The 22,024-nt window shown below is 41.8% G+C and overlaps 1 protein-coding gene across 3 annotated transcripts in view; it reads left to right on the plus strand.

Annotated features, from left to right (window-relative positions):
* Positions 1 to 22,024, plus strand: part of PIK3R3 (phosphoinositide-3-kinase regulatory subunit 3) — a 349,039-nt gene that overhangs the window by 300,407 nt on the left and 26,608 nt on the right. Inside the window, exon 1 of one of the 3 annotated variants that reach the window (XM_073357840.1) lies at positions 4,382 to 5,170. The exons of the other annotated variants lie outside the window; for them this stretch is intronic. Within the exon in view, the coding sequence (XP_073213941.1) occupies positions 5,065 to 5,170 (106 nt within the window). The 5' untranslated portion in view covers positions 4,382 to 5,064. Of the gene's footprint in view, positions 1 to 4,381; positions 5,171 to 22,024 lie in introns of those variants that run through there. 3 annotated transcript variants of the gene reach the window in all.

The raw sequence follows: 22,024 nt of genomic DNA on the forward strand, positions 1-22,024 counted from the left end.
CTGAGGTTATTTTAAGCACTAATGTGCACAGTATGGTGCACATCTCTGAATCTTTTGTAGCTTTTTAGCTGCTGGTATCCTTTATATCAAGTTTATCAGTGTGTGTGTATATAAAAGAGAGATTCATGGAGAGGAAGCATGAGCAAGAATGTCTGTGCGAGAGAAACTAAGGCATTGCATGTCCCTTCACAGGATCTTTAGCATGGAAGGCCATCAGTGAAAGTAGGAAGGAGAGTGTCACATGGATGAGTGTTTGCAGCCAAGTAATTCTATACAATTTTTTTAAGCACAGTTGTGACAAATTCATAAACTTTTTTTTCTTACATGACTTATGTCAAGGAATGGTCCTTTTGTTTACCATTACATAAATTCCTTAGCATTAAATTACATATCTGAGTAAAGCAGCAAGGATAAAAACAAATGTTAATAACTAAATTTATTCCACTAAAATGAAAATGCCACTAAGGTGTAACCGACAATGCCGTGAAAATAGAGCATCCATCATGTAAATGATCAGAATGAAATCCACTTCACCAGCATAAAGCCCAAATAACCAGATCTGGGGGGGAGGGGGTGAAGTCCAACCCAGGGCCACAGCCAGGGCCTCCTTCTCCCTGAAGCTGCAATAGTGATTGTAGCCTTTTCATGCCACTTGATGGAGTGTTAGGGTCTGCAAAGTGATATATCCCATTGCCTTCACCACATCCACACCCTCCATGTTGACCCACGTGCAGCCAGCACACACAATCCCTGTTCAGTTGCTTTTCAATTTCTACCTATGTTTACCCACCACCAGGTTTAAGTGACAGCTTCGCACGACCCCTCAGCACCAAGTTAAATTTCATCATATATGCACACAGTATATTAGTTTTACAGTTTCTGTACAGGGCAATATTCTTTGAGCAAGCTGGAGCAGGAAGACTGTATTAGCCCAAGAAATTTAATTTAAAAATTAGAAAGAAATATTTGGTTATCATGGATTAATCAGTGAGTTTGTGGATGTGAATATAAAATTAATGTATCTACAGCAAGTTATTTGAATCAGTCTTATGCTTTTATGCAGCTGGCTATCCCTCCAGGAGTTCTGTTACTGGAACAGCGCTTTCTTTCAATTACTTGCCATGGAAGTTATTTGAGATATATCAGCAAACTTCAGAATCTCTGAGCCTAGTCCTTCCCACATTCTCTTAAAGTGGGCGTACGCTTTCAGTTATTCAACTCCTTAGATATTGCAGTCACATTCTGTTTCACCTAAATATGGAGTATGTTTCCTCTCCAAGACTATAAGCTTTCTATCTTGCGCTAAGACAGGAGACGTTATTAATGACTTATTCTTCTTTTCAATAAACTGTACTTTACAGTGTGGCTAAAATAAGCAAATTAAACTATTCCTTGACCAGTGCTTCACAGTGCATAGATCTCTCTAGCAAACTGAAGTTGTCCTTCCATGGTTCTTGATACTGGCTTGTAGTCTCTAGAAGGGGCTTTTCTTTGTGTTTGAACAGTTGTTTGTTTCCTCTTTAAAGCTGTTTCACTGAGCTGAACAGGCCAAGTTTCTGTATCTCCTAGTGCAGTGATTCTCAACCAGGGGTACACAGACCCCTGGGGGTACACAGAGGTCTTCCAGGGGGTACATCAACTCATCTAGATATTGCCTAGTTTTACAACAGGCTACATAAAAAGCACTAGCAAAGTCAGAACAAACTAAAATTTCATACAGTGACCTGTTTATACTGTTATACAATGCACTGAAATGTAAGTATAATATTTATATTCCAATTGATTTTATAATTATATGGTAAAAATGAGAAAGCAAGCAATTTTTCACTAATAGTGTGCTGTGACACTTTTGTAATTTTATGTCTGATTTTGTAAGCAAGTAGTTTTAAAGTGAGGTGAAACTGGGGGTAAGCAAGACAAATCAGACTCCTGAAAGGGGTAGAGTAGTCTTGAAAGGTTGAGAGCCACTGTCCTAGTATGTAGTCAGTCCATCAATATCTGAATATTCTCTCTGTCTCTCGGCATTAGTCCATCAGTATCTGAATATATCAAATTTTCTTTCATAAAGTATAAATGTTTGGTCTTTGTAATTCAAAAGTTCTTTCAAAATTAAAAGCTGCCTTCAGTGTTTGTGCTATTCTGGAGTTTTTTGGTTTTTTCCCACCTCACAAGTGAATAGGTTGGGGTGCTCAACATCTTAAGAGGATCAGGCACCAAATCATTAATGTTTGTGAAGTGCTTTGAAACCCTTGGATGGAGTGTTGTAAAAGTATAAAGTATTATTGTAATATTACAACAGGCAATATCTTATTCTCAGACACTACAGGAATGAAGCCAGACATCGGCAGGTAGATCCTTTGTCTTTCATTTTATAACACTACCAAAATATAAATTGAGGTGTAAAAATTCAGTGATTATTCAATAGTGTTATTATTCATTTTAAAGAGAACAATGTTTTAATGGTAGCAATAGTCAGTCGAATAACCATATTCATATTTGAGTTCACAATCCTAAAACATAAAATGTGTAACGTTTTACATAGGTTAATACAGCAGTATGTTTCATTCAGGAACATCCATTCAAGTTCATAGTGGAACAAAGCATGTAAAAAAAGCCCAGTCCTGCACCCATTGAAGTCAAAGGCAAACCTCTCAGTGACTTTAAGGTCTTGGTCCTGCTCACACTTGAGAGAATTATAAATCCATATAATTTTAAAAGGACAGTATATGAATCAAACACGTTTTCCATTTACACTTGAATCTTTGAAATAAAATTCTTACAACACTGAAATCTAACCACAAACTTTTCTTCTCTCTCTGAGTTTAAGTATATTCTGACAGGTTTCAGAGTAACAGCCGTGTTAGTCTGTATTCGCAAAAAGAAAAGGAGGACTTGTGGCACCTTAGAGACTAACCAATTTATTTGAGCATGAGCTTTCATGAGCTACAGCTCACTTCAGCAGATGCAAGTATATTCTGCATCATGTAAAGGGCAGAGCACCTATTTTGAGGAGCTGAGCTTTCCGAGTCCCCCTAGACTTCAGGGGGAATTGGGTACACTCACAGCTCAGTAAGGCCTTATATTATGGGAGCTTTTGAATATTTCAGAATGTCTCTGAGGCTGAAGAGATTGAAAAGGCAAGAAGGAAGGATTTTTTCGCTCTGAATCCATGTACTTTTTGTTCCTGGGGTGGCGCATGTGTAGGGAGGAAAGGCTTCAGCTCCACAGGCAAAGCTGTTGAATTCTGGGGGGCTGGTTGAATTCTGGAAGGGGGGCTGATGGCTCAGACTGGTTCAGCAAAGGAAGGGCTCTAAGGGGAGTGCCTCTGAAGATGGCTTATTCAGAGCTGCGAGGTAAAGGTACCCAGAGAATTGCCTTATATATAGGCAGCAGAGAGTCAGGGCAGCACCCCATCACCACACCGGCCTTCCCCACTCATCAGTGACTGGGGGGCCCTCACTGTCACCCTGCCCCAGCCAGAGGCAATGGAGGGGGTCCCCGTTTCTCAGTCAGGGGGGAGAAGGGCGGCCAGGCAGCCACCCTGCTCCCTTTGCTCGGCAGTGGGGCACCCTCAGGGGTGGGAACTGCCGCCCCACGACACCCACCCCGCAGTCATTCGCTGCAGGATCCTTCCAACCCCCCCCCCCCCCCCCCAAGTCAGTCAGACAGCCAGGGGCCCCATGACCCATCTCTGAATCAGCCTGTGCTGGGCAAGTCCGAGATCCCCCCCCCCCTCAGGCACTGGGTCAATAGTGGGGCACTGTGAGCCCCCCCCCCCCGCGGTCCGGCGGGGAGCAGCGCCCCTCCCCCACGGCAGCGAGGGGGTGCACAGCATTGACAGCCCCGTCCCTTCCCCCAGTGGGTGGAGCTTCCCCCACTCCTGGGAGAAAAGGGAGGGGCAGCGCGAGCCTTTCCGTCCCTCTTTATCTGCCACCCCACCCCCCCTTCTTACCCGCTTAGTAACTGGGGCCTGCAACCAATCCCCAGCTAGCCGGCCGGCTTCAGAGCCAGCTGATTGGCTAGTTGGTTGGCCGAGCGCCCTCCACCAATCCCGGAGCTCGCTGCTCTCTCAGACAAAGACTGCCGCTCTGGCAACTGGGTTAAACTAATCTGCCCCTCCCCCTCGGCGCGCGAGCTCCACGGCAGCAGCCCCCGCCGGGCCGGCCAGCTCCGGAGCGTACCACCTCTCTCTACAGTGAGGGGGGGGGGTTGCTAGCAAGCGATTCAGACTCTGCTCCTGGCTCTTGGAAGACGTCACCCGCTGCCTCGGGCTCCCGCGGGCATCTCCCACGCGTCCGTCCCGCTGCAGGGTCCCTACGCCCGCTGCAGCGTCACACACTCCCCCTCGCCCGGGTCGATGGACGCTACCACCTCCCCCGTTCTCTTGCCTGAGCAACCGGGGGAGCGCGCCAAGGGTTAAGGGGGGCGGTACCCTCCCCCGAGCCCCCTCCTCGCGGGGGGAGTGGTTTAGTCCTCAGCAAGAGGCGGTTGGCGACGGTTGGGATGGGCCCCTCCGAGCCTCTTAAAATGAAACCTAGCGGGGCTGGGAGCCGGGCACTGCGCGAGGGACTGGGAACCGCCTGCTCCGCCCTGCGCGCGGGGCTGCGAGCCGGCCAGGGAGCGCGGCGCCGGGGGCTGCCCGCCCTGCCCTGAGCCGAGCGCGGGGCTGCTCCGTGCCGGGCGGTAGCGCTGGCCGAGCCCGGGCTGGGGGGGCAGCGGCGTGCGGAGCCCTCCGCTGCCCGCCTCAGGCAGCCGTGGGGGCGGGGACCCTCGGTGGGTCCGTAACAACCCCCCCCCCCCGTCGCGGCGCGTTATCCGGGCGACCGGCCGCCTCCGGGAGGGGACTCCTGCGGCGAGGGGTCCCGGCCGCCCCGCTGTCGCGATAGTCTAGCGAGGCAGAGACTGGCTCCTGCCCCGCCCCCCCCCTTTGTTTTTTTAATTTTTGTAATTAAAATAATATTCTAAGGGGGGGGGAAGTTATTGCAGGACTCTTCATTAACCCCCCCGCCCCGCCCCGCCCGCCGCTCGCTGTTCGTCCGCCGCCCGCGGGAGCCGCCTGGCGCGATGTACAACACGGTGTGGGACACGGACGGCGATGACCCGGACTGGCGGGAGGTGATGATGCCCTATTCCACCGAGCTGATCTTCTACATTGAGATGGACCCTCCAGGTAGGGGGAGCCGGCTGCCCTGTGCCACTTGCGTTCAGGGCCGGGACCATCTTCCCCCCCCGGGCCCTGGGCGGCCGCTGCTCGCTCCTCCTGGCTGTGAGATCCGGGGCGCGCTGCGGGGCGAGAACTGCCGCCCCGCTGGCTCGGACATGCATGGAAACTTTGCGACGACTCTGACCCATTGTCTGTGGAGCCGGGGGGGGTTTAATGGCTTATCTTCGGCAAGCTTCGAGAGCTAAATGCCCTTTAGAGGGTAGTTGAAAACCGGGGGGGGGGCAGTGGGGGGAGAGAGACAAGTGCCCCCCTTTTCTACTCTATGTTCCCTTTCGCTCATTGCTGAAGATGATGAATTTGCTGATCAGTTCCCATTCAGTGCTCTCTTCTAGTATCTTTACCTGCATGTCTTTTGTGGAGCCTGTAATCCTTTAACACGCTCGGTTTCTTTCGTTTTAAATACTGTTAATTAAATTTCAGTTAAATAGTTTCTAGGATCTGGCAGATTTTATTCTCTGTAATCCTAGACCTGCACTGGATTTTTTTTTTTTTAAATGCATTCTCTGGGAGAAAACTCTTGGCTACTTTAGTCGTGTTTAAAAAGGTTATTGTATGGAAGGTTTAAATGTAACTTTTTCTAGAAATGGTGTCTCGAAAATGTATTGTTCCAAGTTTGCCTGGGGTAGAGGGCTTTTCTTTTGTGTCCGCTAGGGAGGAGTGAGTGGGAAGTGGGGGAGAGGGCTGATAAATCAGAGGAGAAAAGTTGGTTACATTTTTTCATTAAACTTACTAGAATTCATAGTTTGATTATTAAACTGTCAGAATTCTGTAACCTTAATGCTTTGTATAACTGTATGAGAGCAGCCTTAATAAGCAGGGGGACTTCATGCCTCTATTTTTGTTTAGCTCAGGATGTACATTTCAAGGTCTGTGGTATGCAGAATAAAAGGGCAGTGGAGACTTCCTTTATTATATAAAAGCATATGTGCACTCGCATATTGTTGGAGAGGTTTAAAAGAGAATTTTGGAAGACTCTGTACTCAAAGTATATACTTGCATGTGACTTTATAATCTGGTACAGTAGAGTAGACTGTTCTGTTTCTTTAGATATGTGGCTAATTAGATTATTTAAAGCTTTTCTTAATATTTTTGGCCTTAGCTACCTTCTCATGTAACTTTGACATTTTATCCAAAATAGATTTGATAGAGTTTTGGAGAGAGTGCTGACCACCACTCATTTAAATTCTTGCATAGTTGACATATTCCTAAATGCCACTCTTGAAAGTTTAATGAAGTTCAGTTTGCCTTTCGGTTGTTCCCTTCATTACTAGATAGGCAATCATAATTTCAGTAAATATATTCTAATTTCTCATGTTAACAGCTAATATGTGCCTATCTATAGTAAAAAGCAACTTAGATGACCCCAAATCTTTTAGTGTTGGTATTATGTTTTCAGATGGCCCTTGGAACAGCTCGATGTGTGGAGGCTGCTAGCATATGAAAAGAAAATGTTAATGTCTGAAGTATGTAGGCCTACCTTGCTGAATTGGTCAGAAAATAACTTTTTAATAGCCCCTTCATAAACATTGCTGTGCAACGGAGCTTTGAAACCTGAGCTATGAAACCTGTGCTGAGTAGACTTTTAAAGCAGTGCTTCTGTAGTTAAGGTTGTCAGTATTTCTTTTATGAAGCCTTATTTTCAGGGGTTCTAACTCTTTATGTACAGTTTTAACTCTGGGATGAAATTTAAGTATTAAGGACTCAGTACTATAAGGTGCTGAGAACCTCTTAGAAGGTTACACTCAATGTCTTAGAGGACCAACTCTTACTGTCCAACTAAGAATGTGTAGGCTGGCTTATGTGGGTATGTATAAAATTTCTAACTGCAAGAGTGCAGGGAGGGGGAAGATGATGATGATGATGTTGGTTCCAGGGGTTTTCTTTATCCACAGTATGATAAAATTCACTTAAGGGGCTGGAATTTTTCATGTTCAAGTAGTGGTTGTTTAAATCCCCTTGCTAAATTGTGTAATTGAGACATTTTGGGCCAAAGTGACTGGAATTGCCCTCATTTACACTAGAACTGAATTTAAACCTTTGCCAATAAAAAGTTGATGGTTTTTTAGTGCAAAATTTGTGTCTGCCCAGCAACCCATATCTGTGAGTAGTTGACGTATTGTCTGAATAGCCTACAGACTAACAGGATGCATGGGAAATCATAAAGCCTCTAAAGGAGGTAAGTCTATTGGCTGTCCTCTCACAGTTCTGGAAACAACTTTGTCCTTCACACCCTAGACTAGAATATTGACATTTATTGACTCTAGACCCCCAATGGCTTCAGTCTAGGATGTCTGCTCTTCATTACAGTCCAGTGTCTATAGTTCAGATACAAATAAAAGCAAGGAGAATCTAATGTGAGATGTCACCTTTAACCTCAAACCCATGCAATGTTACATGTTATTGCAGGGGCCTCATTAGGTTTGTATGTATGCAGTTGCCTGTATATAGATGAATATGGCACTTTAGGTAGAGTTAAATTCCTCAGGGCAGAGACATGGTTTTCTATATTCTAAATATGCTACAGTGTCAAGGCTCAAATAAAAGTCACGAAGGGAAAAGCTGATCCTGCTCCTGTTGAAAACCATGGAACTTTATTTGTGTGGGGGGGGAGGGGAGGGTTCTTCCCCAAAGGAAGCAGCATCAGGATTATAAGCATATGCCAACTTGTTTAAATTTTTGTCCTCTTATTACCTAAACACTGGAATGGGATGGTCTGTTCTTACATAGATTATGGTAAATTAAATCCATGGTTCTAATACATCCTCTTTAAAACATGTTATAAAATTATATGCAGCTAGCATTGTATTTAAAGTTGTAGCAGGAAAGTGACTTCTGCTTTCTTAAAACACCTTTTCCCTCTCCTTGCTTTTTTCTTGGCATGATAATATTTAATAAAATGGATTATTGGCATAATGTGGCCGTAGTATTTGTATGTGGTTTGTGGCTCTGTGAATTGTATTAGCAGGTGGAAGACCAGAACATCTTCCATGGTTGTGAAGACAACTAACCATCAATTGCATGTAATAATGAAAACAAACAATCTGTTGTTCATGCACTACTAGTTTTTCTAATCAGGATTAACATAGACAGATGTTTGCATCACAATATTCTAATATTAGAATAACTCTAGTTAACAATGTTTGAATTAATCTGTCACTTAAATTCAGATAACCATTAACTTGACCCAGTTCTGAGACTTCGCACCTGAAAAGACAGCGTCTCTCACAAATATGTTACTGCATTTAACATAGCAGTAACACTGCATTTAACCACATAGTTGTTCACGTTTGCAACAAGTGAACTTCTGGCTGTATTGTAAGGAGTGTTTTTAACGGGATCTTGGATTGATTTCAGAGGTCATCTGAGTTCAACTTGGAACTGTAGAACATTAAATCTTGATTACCTGCTTAGGTGCCCCTTTGCTTCTGGTTTGTAGGACTTAGAACTACTTCCTCACCCACCCACCCATTTTGAGTTTTGTCTAGCATGTGTTCTCATTTATTTTACCACCAATTTATCTGATCTGTAAAGTTCTGAGAGGAGAATTTATTCTGTCACAGTGCAATGAAAATCAATAGAAATATAATATTTGGCTATGAAATATAGATGTTGGCAGAGATCCTTTGGTTTATTTACAAATTAGAGATTAGTCAGCTTTCTTTTGTGTGCCTTAGAAACAAAACCACAAGTTTAAAGAAGTTTTGCTGATGGGCAATGGGATCTATTTGCTGATATAGCTTCTAATAGTAACTAATTCTCCTAATGCAGTATTAAAGGGATGCTCAAAGGCTGGTAGGCCCAAATTTGACTGCAGCTGCACCAAAGCAGCTGTGCTGCTTAGTGAAGACACTACCTCTACCAACTACCTACACCAACAGGAGAAGTCCGAGAGGCGGTAGCTATGTCGATGGGAGAAGCTCTGCTGTCAACATAGCGCTGTCTACACCAGGAGTTTGGTTGGTATAACTGCGTTGCTCAGGTTTAGAAAATCCACACCCCTAAGTGACATAGTTAAGTCTGTGTAGACCAAGTCTACATTTAAAAAATCAGTGGTTTAAAAAGGCTTAACAAACTGTACAATAGTTAGCAGTGTGCTCACATGATGAAGAGGACAGATAATTCAGATGGGAATGTATATTTCAGTTTTGACTAGTTTTAGGATGATCTTGCCCTTTTAAGTGGTGGTTGCAATTAATTTTAAAAAATACTTTCTAACCGCTTAACATATGTACACTGAAAACTGTAGACCTGTTCCTGCTCCTTTTGTGGTCAAGGGCAAAATTCCCTCTTATTTGAATTAGTGCAGTGTCAGACTCTACATGTAGTAGATAAAATTTAGAATGACCATTGAAGGTGGCTCCTCAAACTTGGTTGGTGTTCACTGGCAGTCAGATTCTGGTGAATAACAAGGCAGAAGAACCTAGATAGAATTTGTTTTCTGGTTACCAGGGATAGGACAGATACAGGTTAATAATAAATTCTCAGTACTCTGCTATTCTTTTTCTTATATCTAAGTTGATTACAGACATTCTTATTACTGGACCAATTCTGCTCTTACACCCTTGCAAAAGTGAATTAAAACCATTGACTTCATTTCACTTCTATATGTGTAGAATAAATCTCCTGAAGTACAGATTTTTGGAGCAAAATTATTTGTGTATGTTTAAAATTGCAGAGAAAAGAAACTTAAAACAAACTTTCTGTAGAGAAAGTAGAGCTTGCACAAATCACTACTTTGGTGTGGCACAACAGAGTGAATAGGCTTCAATAGATGACATATATTTAACAACATTTTATGAAATAAGAGACTTGGATTCAAGCTATTTATCTTTAAACTCAGTGGGCGGGGGGAGGAGGCAGGTGAGGTGTCCGGGAGGATTCATTATTCCTAGACTACTTCTGCCAGTTTTGATTTTAATGACTGCTGTAATGAGTTGTGGGGTTTTTTTGGTTTTGTTATCATTGCATGGCTGACTTTTGCATTCCACTTCTTCTTAGTTCTCATTTTTGGTAGCCCTAAATGTTAGGGAATGTTGCTCTTCATCTGTCAATGAAGTGCATTAATTCAGACTTATTCTGCAGGCTAGGAGAAGTATCCTTATTGCTACAAAATTAGATTACACTTTTCTCTGGAGTACAGGGCTTGAAAAAATGTGAGACTCCTACAAGCCAGGGATTGGCATAAAATGTGGAGAAATGCCCTAATGAGAGGCCTGGCCTAGCCCCCCCAGCCTGTCTTATTTCCTGGGTGTGGGATTTGTTTTATTTGTTCTTGAATGCGATCCCTTGAACCTCTCTGGGAGGCTTCATCTTGTTTATCACCTCTGATTAGTTGGTACCCAACTACCTTCTACCTTTGCTGCTTCAAAGGAGCCTTCTCTTGGAGTTTCTTTTGCTGCTGAACATAGTTGTCCCAAGCACTACCTGCAGAGTCAGATTCGTGTCAGTTTCACTGTTGCCCATGGGGTCCTGAGTAGGAAGTAGTGCAATTGGTTAGTTTTGTTCATTTCACTTTGTGCCTGCAGCTTGTGGATGCTGAGCAGCAAGGGACACTGGCTGCAGGCTCATGAAGAAAACAGTACATTGGTTTGCATTTGGTAGGTTATCTTTGCAACCATGAAACACAGTAACTTTTTCAAAATAAGCTTAAATTCTTCAGAAATGGACTCTGTATAATGGTCCACTCCTGATTTCTTGGATGAGTGGGGTTTTTTAAGCTGTGACATTTTAAGCGGAGGTAGCCAGTTTTTTTTTTTCCAGAGGGCCAAATTTCTTGGCCAAGGTATGGTCAAGGTCCAGACTCCAGAGAAACATTTTTCACATAGCAATGATGATGAGCTTTAAAAAAAAAAAAAAAAAATGCGGTCTGTTCAGAAGTATCTGGTGGTCTGGATTTGGCCTGTGGTCTGCCTGTTTTTAAGCTATAAAGTTAAAATATAGGCTATGTAAGATAAATTATGTTGTGCTTCCATACCTACTAAGTCTTGTATAAGCTCCTGCTGACCAGCTGCTATTTGGTGTTTAAAGAATTTCACAGTTTCATGAGCATTTCTCTGTGGATGGTCTTGGATACCTGCTTTATTTTTTTTTTAAGATTTATTAATGCTAGATGAAGAACTTCTGACAATGCACATAATGAATCTGCATGATGAAACAATTTTGCGGCAAGATGTGGAATTCTGGTTCTTTTCCTTAACTAATGACAGGTTTCAGAGTAGCAGCCGTGTTAGTCTGTATTCCCAAAAAGGAAAGGAGTACTAGTGGCACCTTACAGACTAACCAATTTATTTGAGCATAAGCGTTCTTTAATCGGATGCATGTACTCCTTTTCTTTTTCCTTAACTAACTTCTATGTATATGAGGTGCGTTTCAGTTTTTAAATATCAATGATCCCTTAAAACTGAAATGTGATACCCCTTTCTGTAAAATATTAGAAATTAAAAGGGTACTGAAATTAATACATTCCTCACCATAAAATCTTTCGGACAAAAATAAAGCATTAAAGAGCTGCAGAATTAAAACACTTCAGTGAAGAAGAATTGCAAGGAGGAGGAAATCTGGTGTGATGATGTAGCTGATACCTTGGCTGACCAGAATTTCTATGTTCAAGTCACATTTTCTTTCTCCTAGTGAGCAAATATCCTAAGGCAAACTCTCATTGAAGACAACAGAAGTCTTGTCTACATAAGGACCTCAGTCTTCAGCCTATAGTGATGCATGCGTCTATGTGCAACACTTTCATTACTTTTTTTATTTTATTGTTAAGCCAACCAACAGATTCTGTGAAATAGTTGTTTAACGCTGGTCAGGTTGCAGCTGGTGAATGCGGTATTCTTGCTGTTAATGTATATTAGTTGGAATAGGTAGGCATTCGTTTTAGAAATATATATTGGCACCCATTACTAAAGCAGCAGAGTGCCTTACATCATCTCATGTTGATTGTTTCAATGAGTCATTTCTCTCTTTGTTTCTTCCTTTAGCATTGTTGGACAGTGCCATGAATAATAATTTAATTTGGTAAAAAGAAAAGGTGTACTTGTGGCAACTTAGAGACTAACAAATTTATTTGAGCATAAGCTTTTGCTAAATTCAGTGCCTTGCATAATGACAGGTTTCAGAGTAGCAGCCGTGTTAGTCTATCCGCAAAAAGGAAAAAAAAAAGTACTTGTCTCTAAGGTGCCACAAGTCTTTTCTTTTTGCGGATACAGACTAACACGGCTGCTACTCTGAAACTTCATTGGTGTTTCTCTGTATGCATTACAGTGTGATGTTTTGATTTTTCCTGATATCAGAAGTGTAGAAGACACAAGCTGGATGTGTGTGCTATGTTGACGCAGATTGTTAAATGAGGCCAGAATTTCACCAAAAGGTGTATATCCATTTGAGAAGTCCCTGCTCATCAGTTTTATAAACGTACTACTTATATCTTTCTTTGAAAAGCAGATTTTGTAGTCTATCTGAAAAGTCATTTATATAAAATCTCTATAGGGGGCACTGAATCTTTTGGCTGCTTTAATATTCTATCTAATGGGCTCATCAAAATATCTAGATGTCAAATTAAGATTTGCACCATTGCTATGTAACCAAGGACCATCTTATGCTATGTTGCATTTTTAATGGCTCGTTCTTGGGCTGGCTTGGGGGAGGGAATAGGGGGGTCATCTGTTTTAAAGTCTTAAACTTGATATACTTCACTACCGTGCCCAAAAAGCAATGGGGAAGTGTTTGTGGTTTGGGGATGGGGGCCTAATCTTTAGAATAATGTATTGGAATATGTTCACATCTACCAAAAGTACAGTAGAAGAAGAAATAACTTCGGTTGGCATTTTGAGTTCTCATACACAGTATTCAGCCCATACAAAATGTATCTAGTTCAAAGAAAGCAGAGCACAATTAGTGCCTGTACTAAATTTATTCTGTATCTAGCAATCTAGGTTGCATTTCTTCTGACCAGCAGCTGTGGCCAATTAGTGCTCTTCAGACTCTTTTTGGCATCTCACCTTCTCTAGGATCACTTCTCCATCCCCAACTTCAACAAAGTGGAGCTTAAATCAGTGAGGTGAGCTCTTCAGGCCACCTTCTCCTCTGTTCAGTAGTTTGTGATGTAGCCTTAGCAATAGACCAGCAATGGGGGAATGAGAAGAGAATGGAACCCCATATGGAATCAGCCATTTGCTGCTGTTCTGGGAGGAGATATAATGAAATCTGTTGCAGAGCAACACACATTTAGAGTGTGGAGAACATGCCTAGGAAGAGTCACAGTAGTACCAGGCGAATGGACTCCCAAGACGATAGATGTTCAACTTGAGTCACCAGATGGGGTCAGCTGAACTTGTTCCTTTTGGTCCCAAGGGAAAATACGTATCCGTTTGTATTGCCGTCACTATCAAAGGCAAGCACTCTAAAAATAGAAACCTTATCCCCTTCACATGAAACCCCATTCTTGCCCTGTGTGGTTCTCAGACTTCATGCTTCCCTTAAATTCCGGACTTGTTCACTCAGGGCTAGCTTTTCATCTTGATCTAAACAGACTAGTATCAGAAGTTTTGGATAGTGTTAAAGTGTCTCTTGATCTGTATTTTATTCTATATAAATTCAGAAGATACCAAGAGCATTTACTGCATTTGAGGGATATTTAGCTAATGGTATGAAAATAGGGTTGTTTGACTGTCTAATGGCAGATTGAAAAGACTCTATTTCTTGCAGAAAAGTTGCAAAAAGCTTTGCTTCAGATTCCCTCCAGATTTCAAGAGGTGGGATTCGAAATCAACCAGTCAGTTCTCACCTGTGACTATGTTCCTGTGGGTGACTTCCAGGGTCAGTAGTCCCTCCTGGGAGTTCATGCCTGGCATGTGCAGTTGCTACACTTTTTGAACCTCTAGGGAAAGTAGTTGTCTTTCCCCACCATCCTCCTTGTCCATTGAAAGTGACTTTCTTGGTGGCTGTCTACAGCTAGGAGAATAAAGAAAATAGTTACCTTGACCTACAGACTCACATCTTTCCTTCTCACAGGGAAATTTTAATTCCTAAAATTGCACTTAATACACACACACCAGAAATTGATACTCGCTAGCTGTGATCCAAATATGTCAGTTGGGTCAAGAAAACCATGATAGTAATATATACATGGGACCCAAGGACTTGCAGTCATCTGAGGTTTTGTGATTTAAGAGGGTTGTAAGAAGTGCTGTGGCATCTGCCTGTTTCTCAAGGTAGATCAGGAGTTGTATTTTGGAATACTTATCCTTTTTGGTGACTAACGTGTAAACTTTTCTTCATTGTGTGTCCGCCATCCTGGAACAATCCTCTTGATCTGAAGTTGATTAGTGCAGAGTAAGTTAATAATTGCTGCACTAACAGTTCCAGCTAATTAAGTGTACCTTGTAGAAAATTAACTTTCCTTGGATGTTCTGCAAATCTATAGAAGAATACATTGTCATAAATTGGCTTGGCAGAATTAGATTTTTTTAAAAATGTATTGCATCTGTATAAATCCATGGTATGCTCACATCTTGAATATTGCATGCAGATGTGGTCGCCCCATCTCAAAATAATATTGGAATTGGAAAAGGTACAGAAAAGGGCAACAAATAGGAGTAGGGGTATGGAACAGCTTCCATATGCGGAGAGATTAATAAGACTAGGACTTTTCATCTTGGAAAAGAGACAAGTAAGGTGAGATATGATACAGGCCTATAAAATCCTGACTGGTGTGGAGAAAGTAAATAAGGAAGTGTTATTTACTCCTTCTCATAACACAAGAACTAGGGGTTAGCAAATGAAATTAATAGGCAGCAGTTTTAAAACAAACAAAAGTATTTCTTCACACAATGCAGACAGCCTAGGAACTCTTTGTCAGCAGATGTTGTGAAGGCTTTAACAGGGTTTTTAAAAAAGAAAGGTCCATCAATGGCTATTAGCCAAGATAGGCAGGGATGCGAAACCATGTTCTGAAATGTCCCTACCCTCCATTTGCCAGAAGCTAGGGAATAGATGACCGGCTGGATCACTTGATTACCTACCTGTTCTATTAATTTCCTCTGAAGCACCTGGCATTGGCCACTGTTGAAAGACAGGATACTGGGCTAGATGAACCATTGGTCTGACCCAGTATGGCCGTTCTTGTATTCTTAACTTTGCTAGATTTTTATTTTAGAACATTTTTGTGTTTTATCAATTTAAATGTTCACAATTGTGGGAAATTAGAGTGCGGGGGGGAGTCAGACAATAATTACTGAATGGCAGTTGATGTTGAGTTTCAAAAAGTTAAAGCCTTGCAATCGTTAAAACACAAATTGTAAACATATACAAAGTAAATATCCTTAAATTAAGCTCTAAGTTTTCAAACCACATTTTTCTTTCTTTGCTTATCTGTAAATTTTGATTATCGATGAAAATATTTTTTGTCAATTTGTGTATGTGCAATGCAATCGACATTTACGAATAATCAAATCCTTCCAAGTCTGGTAATAAAGTAATGTAGTTTATATCTGCTGTTTTACTTAGTTTCAGTAGCAGATACGCAACAGATCGTTAAAGTGCTAATAAGAATGCTTGCTATTTGAATTGTGCAACTTTTTTCCATCTAGTTATTTTAGCTTTATAACCTTCTAGATGCAAGCAATTATGAAATAGCCAAGGAAAGTAATATGTTAAATAAACATGTTCATTCTTGGTGTAGCTTTGCTAGAGTTAGTGGAATTACTGCAACAGTAAATTTGGTCTGTTATACTGTATACAATAGTCAGTTCATTACGTGTATCCCTGATCTCTACAGGATGGAATCTGAATAGTTTATGTACATTGGCACTACATTGCGGATGAAGATTGTTAGTAAAATGGTATGCTACGGGCCTATACTTCGGAAATATTTAAATCTTCGTGCTTCAAATGTGAAGTTTGAAGTGGCTGTGATGTTCTATAGGAAGACCATCATGATGCCTTTGTGCAACCCAGGACAGCTTTGCTCTGCACTACCTTCCCACCTGGCCTTCAATGGAAGTAGAAAGGGGCATGGCTGCAGCACTCCAGCCATATCGTCATCTGATATCCCTGAGACTGCTTGAAACTCCTGCAGGGATTAGCTGAAGATCAAGGAGCTGACATGAGTGAATTGGGGGGTAACTGAAAATCTGGCCCTCCAACTTCAGTTGGATTTATACCAGTGTAAATGAAAAAAGAATGAGGACTGTTTCTTTTGCATAGTAAACACCTTTAGCACTTTGCCAATGAACATATGAAAACAATTTTCACGATTTGCTCACCCAAGGGGTTGCAGTGGGGTGGGGGAAACTTTACCCTGGTTTAATGATGACAATCATATTACAGTTAAGTTTGAAAATTGAATGCTGTGGTGATGGACATAGCATAAGAATCTGAACATATCCAACACAAAACTTTGTTGTGAAGCAGTTTGACTTGTTACACACGCCATACCTGACAAACCCACAAAAGCAAGAAAACAAAATTGAGCCATCTTCCATGCTTTCTGTTCCTCTGCCCACCATCCATACATCTTAACTCTTGTCTGCCTTTCACCATTCTGCATGCACACCTTTACCATGTTTTTTTCTCCCAATAGTAGTAGTTGTGAATTCTTGGCCTAGTAGTTGGCTGTGTTGGACGAGAATAATTTGGTAAAAGGTTTCATGGAAGACTGGCATCTCTAGATGGGCAGAGTTAAGGTTGTGGTGCATGGTCCATGGTATCTATGGTAAGGTGGATGGAGAAGTAGAGGGTATCTACTCTTGAATGGTTTACCTACTCGTTACCTTGCTTTTGTGGAGCTGTATTTTGGGGTGGGAGGTTAACATCCCTACTTCACAATGAAGTCTTGTGTATACATTTCCTAATACTGAATTGGGGATGGGGACTTGGCAAGGGGTTGGATAGAATCACAGTGGCTGACAGAATATTTTCTGTCAGTAGCTGTGCATGAACCTTTATGTCAGCAGGTGCACATGAGCCCTTCTGTTGCAGGTTACAAATTTCTAACAAAAGTTCCTGATGAACGAGGTTTCCTCCTTCAGGGGGTTTCTCTGTTGCATACACTGCACATAAGCTTTCAATTATGCCATGAATAACAGCTAAAAAGTACCCTAAACACAACTTTGAATAAAGAAACAACTTTTTGCAGCAGACCTACTCAAGATACACTTCTCTATCAAGTTTTGTGATTGGTCAACAATGAAAAATGTAGGACTCCCAAAGAAAAATTGCACTGAGACGTATTAAAAGTAATGGGGGGGGGGGGGGGAGAAAGCAAAAACTATATAGAATATTCAGAGGGCATAAAATGAATCTGGTGTGGAATTTCACACCACCCTCACCTACTTTTAGAGAGGAATTTGTCCTGTTCTGAGCCCACTTGAAAATATAGTCCTAACTATAGAGTAGCTAGATGCTTCCACAATAATGGCACTACCTTATACAACATTGCATTATGACCCCCCAGAATATTAATCGGTTGTCTCAAACCTAGAACTCAGCTTGGAATCCCACTGATCTGTTGTGATCCACTTGTCCTAAAGTGTGTGTGTGGAGGGTGGGAGGGAGGGAGCAGCATTTGTATTAGAGGGTTACCAAAAAGAAAGAGGGATAGTTAAACAAAAATCCTCAAGTTACTTTACAAAATTGCTGTGACCCACAATTGACTCCAGCCTACTGATTGGGAGCCATGGTTCTGCAAATTAGTCTTGCAGTTCAGCACTTTTCTGCACTTCCCATTGTAAATCCTATGTCCCTAGGAAAATACTAGAAGAAAGGTTCAGTAATGCAGACATTTTTAGTCTCATTGGCATCTGTCTCAAAAGCTTAAATTAAAGTTTAATTAACTGCAGACTTTTATCTATCATGCAAATACTGCAGCCAGGGAATAAATTGAGTATGTGATGGAACTAGATGCCACTTAGTGATCTAGCATTACTAAAATCAACGCAATTGCTTTTTCTTGGGGGCAGCTGCCTTTATCACAGACCATAACTCCTGAATTAGTCCTGGCTAAAAAAATCCACATTTTGGTTCTTTAGATTTATAATTGCTTTTTTTGGTTTTGGTTTTAAGAAAACGATCCTTTTAACATTTTTGCAGGAAAAGGACAATTGGACTAAATTGATATTGGCTGTAACTTAAGTGAAGTATGTATATCACTATTTACTTCGGGGGTGAGTATGGCCCATTGACTTGAAAGATTTAAATTCCCTTGTAAAGAGGGGGGAGAATTAGGAAATGTTTAAAACTCAGTAATATATCGCCAGCATGCTTAGTTCTTTAGACTGGCTGTGGACAAGATTTGACTTAGAGGTTTCTATTTGTATTGCGTTTTGAGTAGCATCTAAACAAATCCCTATGCATTCAAGAAAAAGCATCAGAACTATAACTTTGCTGACGTCTAATCTCTGTGCCTGCATCTCGGGGGGGGGGGGGGAAGGAAATTATATTTCACTTCTGTAGAACAGCTCTGCCAAAACTACCTGCTGGAAATTGCACAGCTACATTCTGTGTGCTGATGTCATGCAACATACGATCCCAGTACTTTGCTGCCATTGGCTGAAGTGCTGTCTCCATTCAGAAATCAGTTTTTCCAACAGACTCTGTTTTAGACTAGAGTTGATCTTAGAGAGCAGGTTCTGGAGGAGGTTAGGGTTGTTAACGAGCAAGCTTTAGCAAAACTATGCTAGTATTAAAAAATGGCTCTTGCCCATGCATAAGTAAAAGCCTGAAGAAAAGCTTTGTGTGGCTCGAAAGCTTGTATCTCTCACCAACAGAAGCTGGTCCAATAAAAGATCTTGGTTCTTGAGACACGGTGGGAGGGGCAATCTGTAATTCAGTGATCCATACCAGGCAGTCACAGAAGTCTGGATCTAATCTCAGTAACTCACTGATGCAGGTGAAGAAATGTCTTGTTCAGTTGCAGCCTTGGATTTTGGAAATGAGGTGTGTGTTAAAGCTGTTCTGAAGAATTTGTGTGTTTTGTTTCCCTGGTGCTAAACGTTTTCATGCTTTAATAAGAGAGAGAGAAACAAATGCACTCTGTCATTTTGAGACATGGCTGCTTTCATGTCTCAGAAAAAAAAAGTTTGTGGCCCTGATTCTGATCTTACTGCAGCATAACTCAATTGACCTAGTGGATTTACTCCTCTGTCACCAATGTAAGATCAGATTTGTGCCTCAGGAATAGACTGTGGAAAGACACAGCTCCATTTTCAAGGAAGTTTTGTATTCTGCACACCCTACACTCCAATTTTCATTTCCTTTTTATCCTCACTTTATTGTAGGCTTTTAACTCAATATTTTGTTTGTCAGGTATAGTTTTATGAAATAGACTTTGTTAAAGTCCTTCACAAATTGGGATTGACGTCTAATGCCTTATTTTTTTTATTTACTTTTCACACACACAGATGTACCACAGAACTTCCTCTAGTTCTACTGCTGTTAGCTTTTACCAGTATCCACACACCACTGTCTTAAGATCATTTATGTAATTCTCTAATTTATCACTGTACAAATTCTGTAAAAGCATCAGTGTGGTTGGTAGCTGCTTCACTGCTGCAATACGTTTGGAGTAAAAGGCACTTGCTAAACCCATAAATGAAAAGCCTCTGTCCCATTGTTCATAGTTCTATGTTGCAGAGCCTAAAATATTTTCACATCCAGCACTTTGTTCAAGTAGCTTCCAGTAGATTACAGTACTACCAGGCTGGAAAAAAAAAAGTCCAAGCAAGAAATATCAGAAGTATTTGGGCCTTTAACCTTATTACACATTCTGGGTAAACTGATAGTTGGAGCCTGGTCCTGCAACCCCTACTCATGTGAATAGTCCCACTAACTTCAGTCCAATCCTTTGGGTGACTGAGTTACAAGGTTTGGTCCCAGGTTCTCTTGAAACAAAATGCCCTGTCCAGCAAACACTTTTATACAATAGAACTACCTGCTTCACTTCAATGAGATGACTCTCCTGAAAAAAGGCTACTCACATGAGTAAGGGTTTACAGGGTTATGCCCAAAATCTGTTGCCTGTCCCTTTTCCTATGTTACATATTTCACTCAAATATTTCTGACTGTAGAATAACAGTCTCACAAGCTTGCCTGCTTGTTGATAAGAACTGATGTTTATCTGGCATAGGGAAGGGAAGAAGGGGAAGCCCAAATCATAGCGGGGAGACTAATGCAACACCTGTGCAGTCATACAGAGCTCTTGGTTCCCTGAAGTGCAGGGCTCATGTCAGCTCTTTGTTAAAGCTCCCAGTGCTCTGAAGCAGGGGTACGGTAGTCTGGAAAGGTTAAGAACCGCAAGTTTCATCTCACTTAAACGACTTGCTTACAAAATCAGACATAAAAATACAAAAGTGTCACAGCACATTATTACTGAAAAATTGCTGACTCATTTTTATCATCTAATTATAAAATAAACCAATTGGAATATAAATATTGTACTTGTATTTCAGTGTGATACTTGAGCCTGTTTTTTTTACTTGGTGGGCCTTGTCTAAAGCCTGAGCCTCAGGTGGTGGGGCTGAAGCATGTAACTTAACTTTATGGAGCCCCGGGTAGTTGCTGTGCTTGCCACTCCCTAACGCTGGCCCTGTATTTGCAATCCCCTTAAACCTGTCTCCTACCCCCCACCTGGGAGCTAGAGCCTTCAGATTGAGGAAACGCTGATCTAGATGGGTACTCAACTCCCTGGAAGACCCTTGTGTACCCCCAGGGGTACACGTACCCCTCGTTGAGAACCATTGCTCCGAACAGAAGAAGATCTGCGAAATAGCTCCATAGTGCGCAAACAAGCAACATATACCTAGCAGCCTGCAAAGATTAGGACCTTATCCATGTGCAGAGGATCACATTCTAAAGGGCTTGTCTAAATGAAGATTTAGTTTGTGGCAAGCTGGGGGGTGAATCTACTCCACACTTGCCTGCCCCACACTAAGTATCTATCCTGCTTTGAAACAGGACTGGGTTAAAGCATACTTGCAAACTGTTAGTGCGTGTCAGCAGGGTTGTTTATGGGCAAGTAGTGCATGGCAAGCTAGTGCGAAGTAAATTCACACCCCGGCTTGCCACAAACTAAATGCTCTTTTAGAGGAGCCCAAAGAAGAAGCCCTTTGTCATTCATAAACTTCCTTCCATGGCAGTTTTTTGCCTTTTGGTGTAGCAGTACAGTATCAGTAATATCTGAATTAATAAAGGCTATGGAGAAAAACCAACACGCTTTCATGGACTTTTAACTGAGACAGAAATGATCGTGTTAATTGTATTTATTTCTGTTTATATAACTTCCCAACTTAAGCCTACTGATGTGTGGAATCCGTAGATGTGAAGAAACAAATTTGGGGCAAATTCTGTCCCATTCCTGGAGAGTAGGAAGGACTCCTGCTCTGTCTGGACAGGTCTGGTTCGTTCCCACTGGAAGTTCAGTTAACAGTGACTTAAAAACAAAAAACACCCACCTGCATTGGTTTGTCTACACTACAGCTTCCTACAATGGAGCTGCACGAATGCAGTGGTGGAGAATATTAAGCCAAAGCTGAGAATGGACATGATCTTCATGTGTAAAGATCAGCTCTGCCAGAATGGTAACCCCCAACATCGTATTTTGTCTGTGGTATAAGACTGACTGAGGAAAAATTACCACCAGCATCACAATATTCTTGCTAGGCCCCCCATTTGACTTGTGAGATCCCATGAAATCATCACGTACCTGGCTATTCGACATTGGTAAGGCCTCATCTGGAGTACTGTGTCCAGTTTTGGGCCCCACACTTCAAGAAGGATGTGGATAAATTGGAGAGAGTCCAGCGA

This window comes from Lepidochelys kempii, chromosome 8 (genome assembly GCF_965140265.1).
Source record: "Lepidochelys kempii isolate rLepKem1 chromosome 8, rLepKem1.hap2, whole genome shotgun sequence".
Lineage (NCBI taxonomy): Eukaryota > Metazoa > Chordata > Testudines > Cheloniidae > Lepidochelys > Lepidochelys kempii.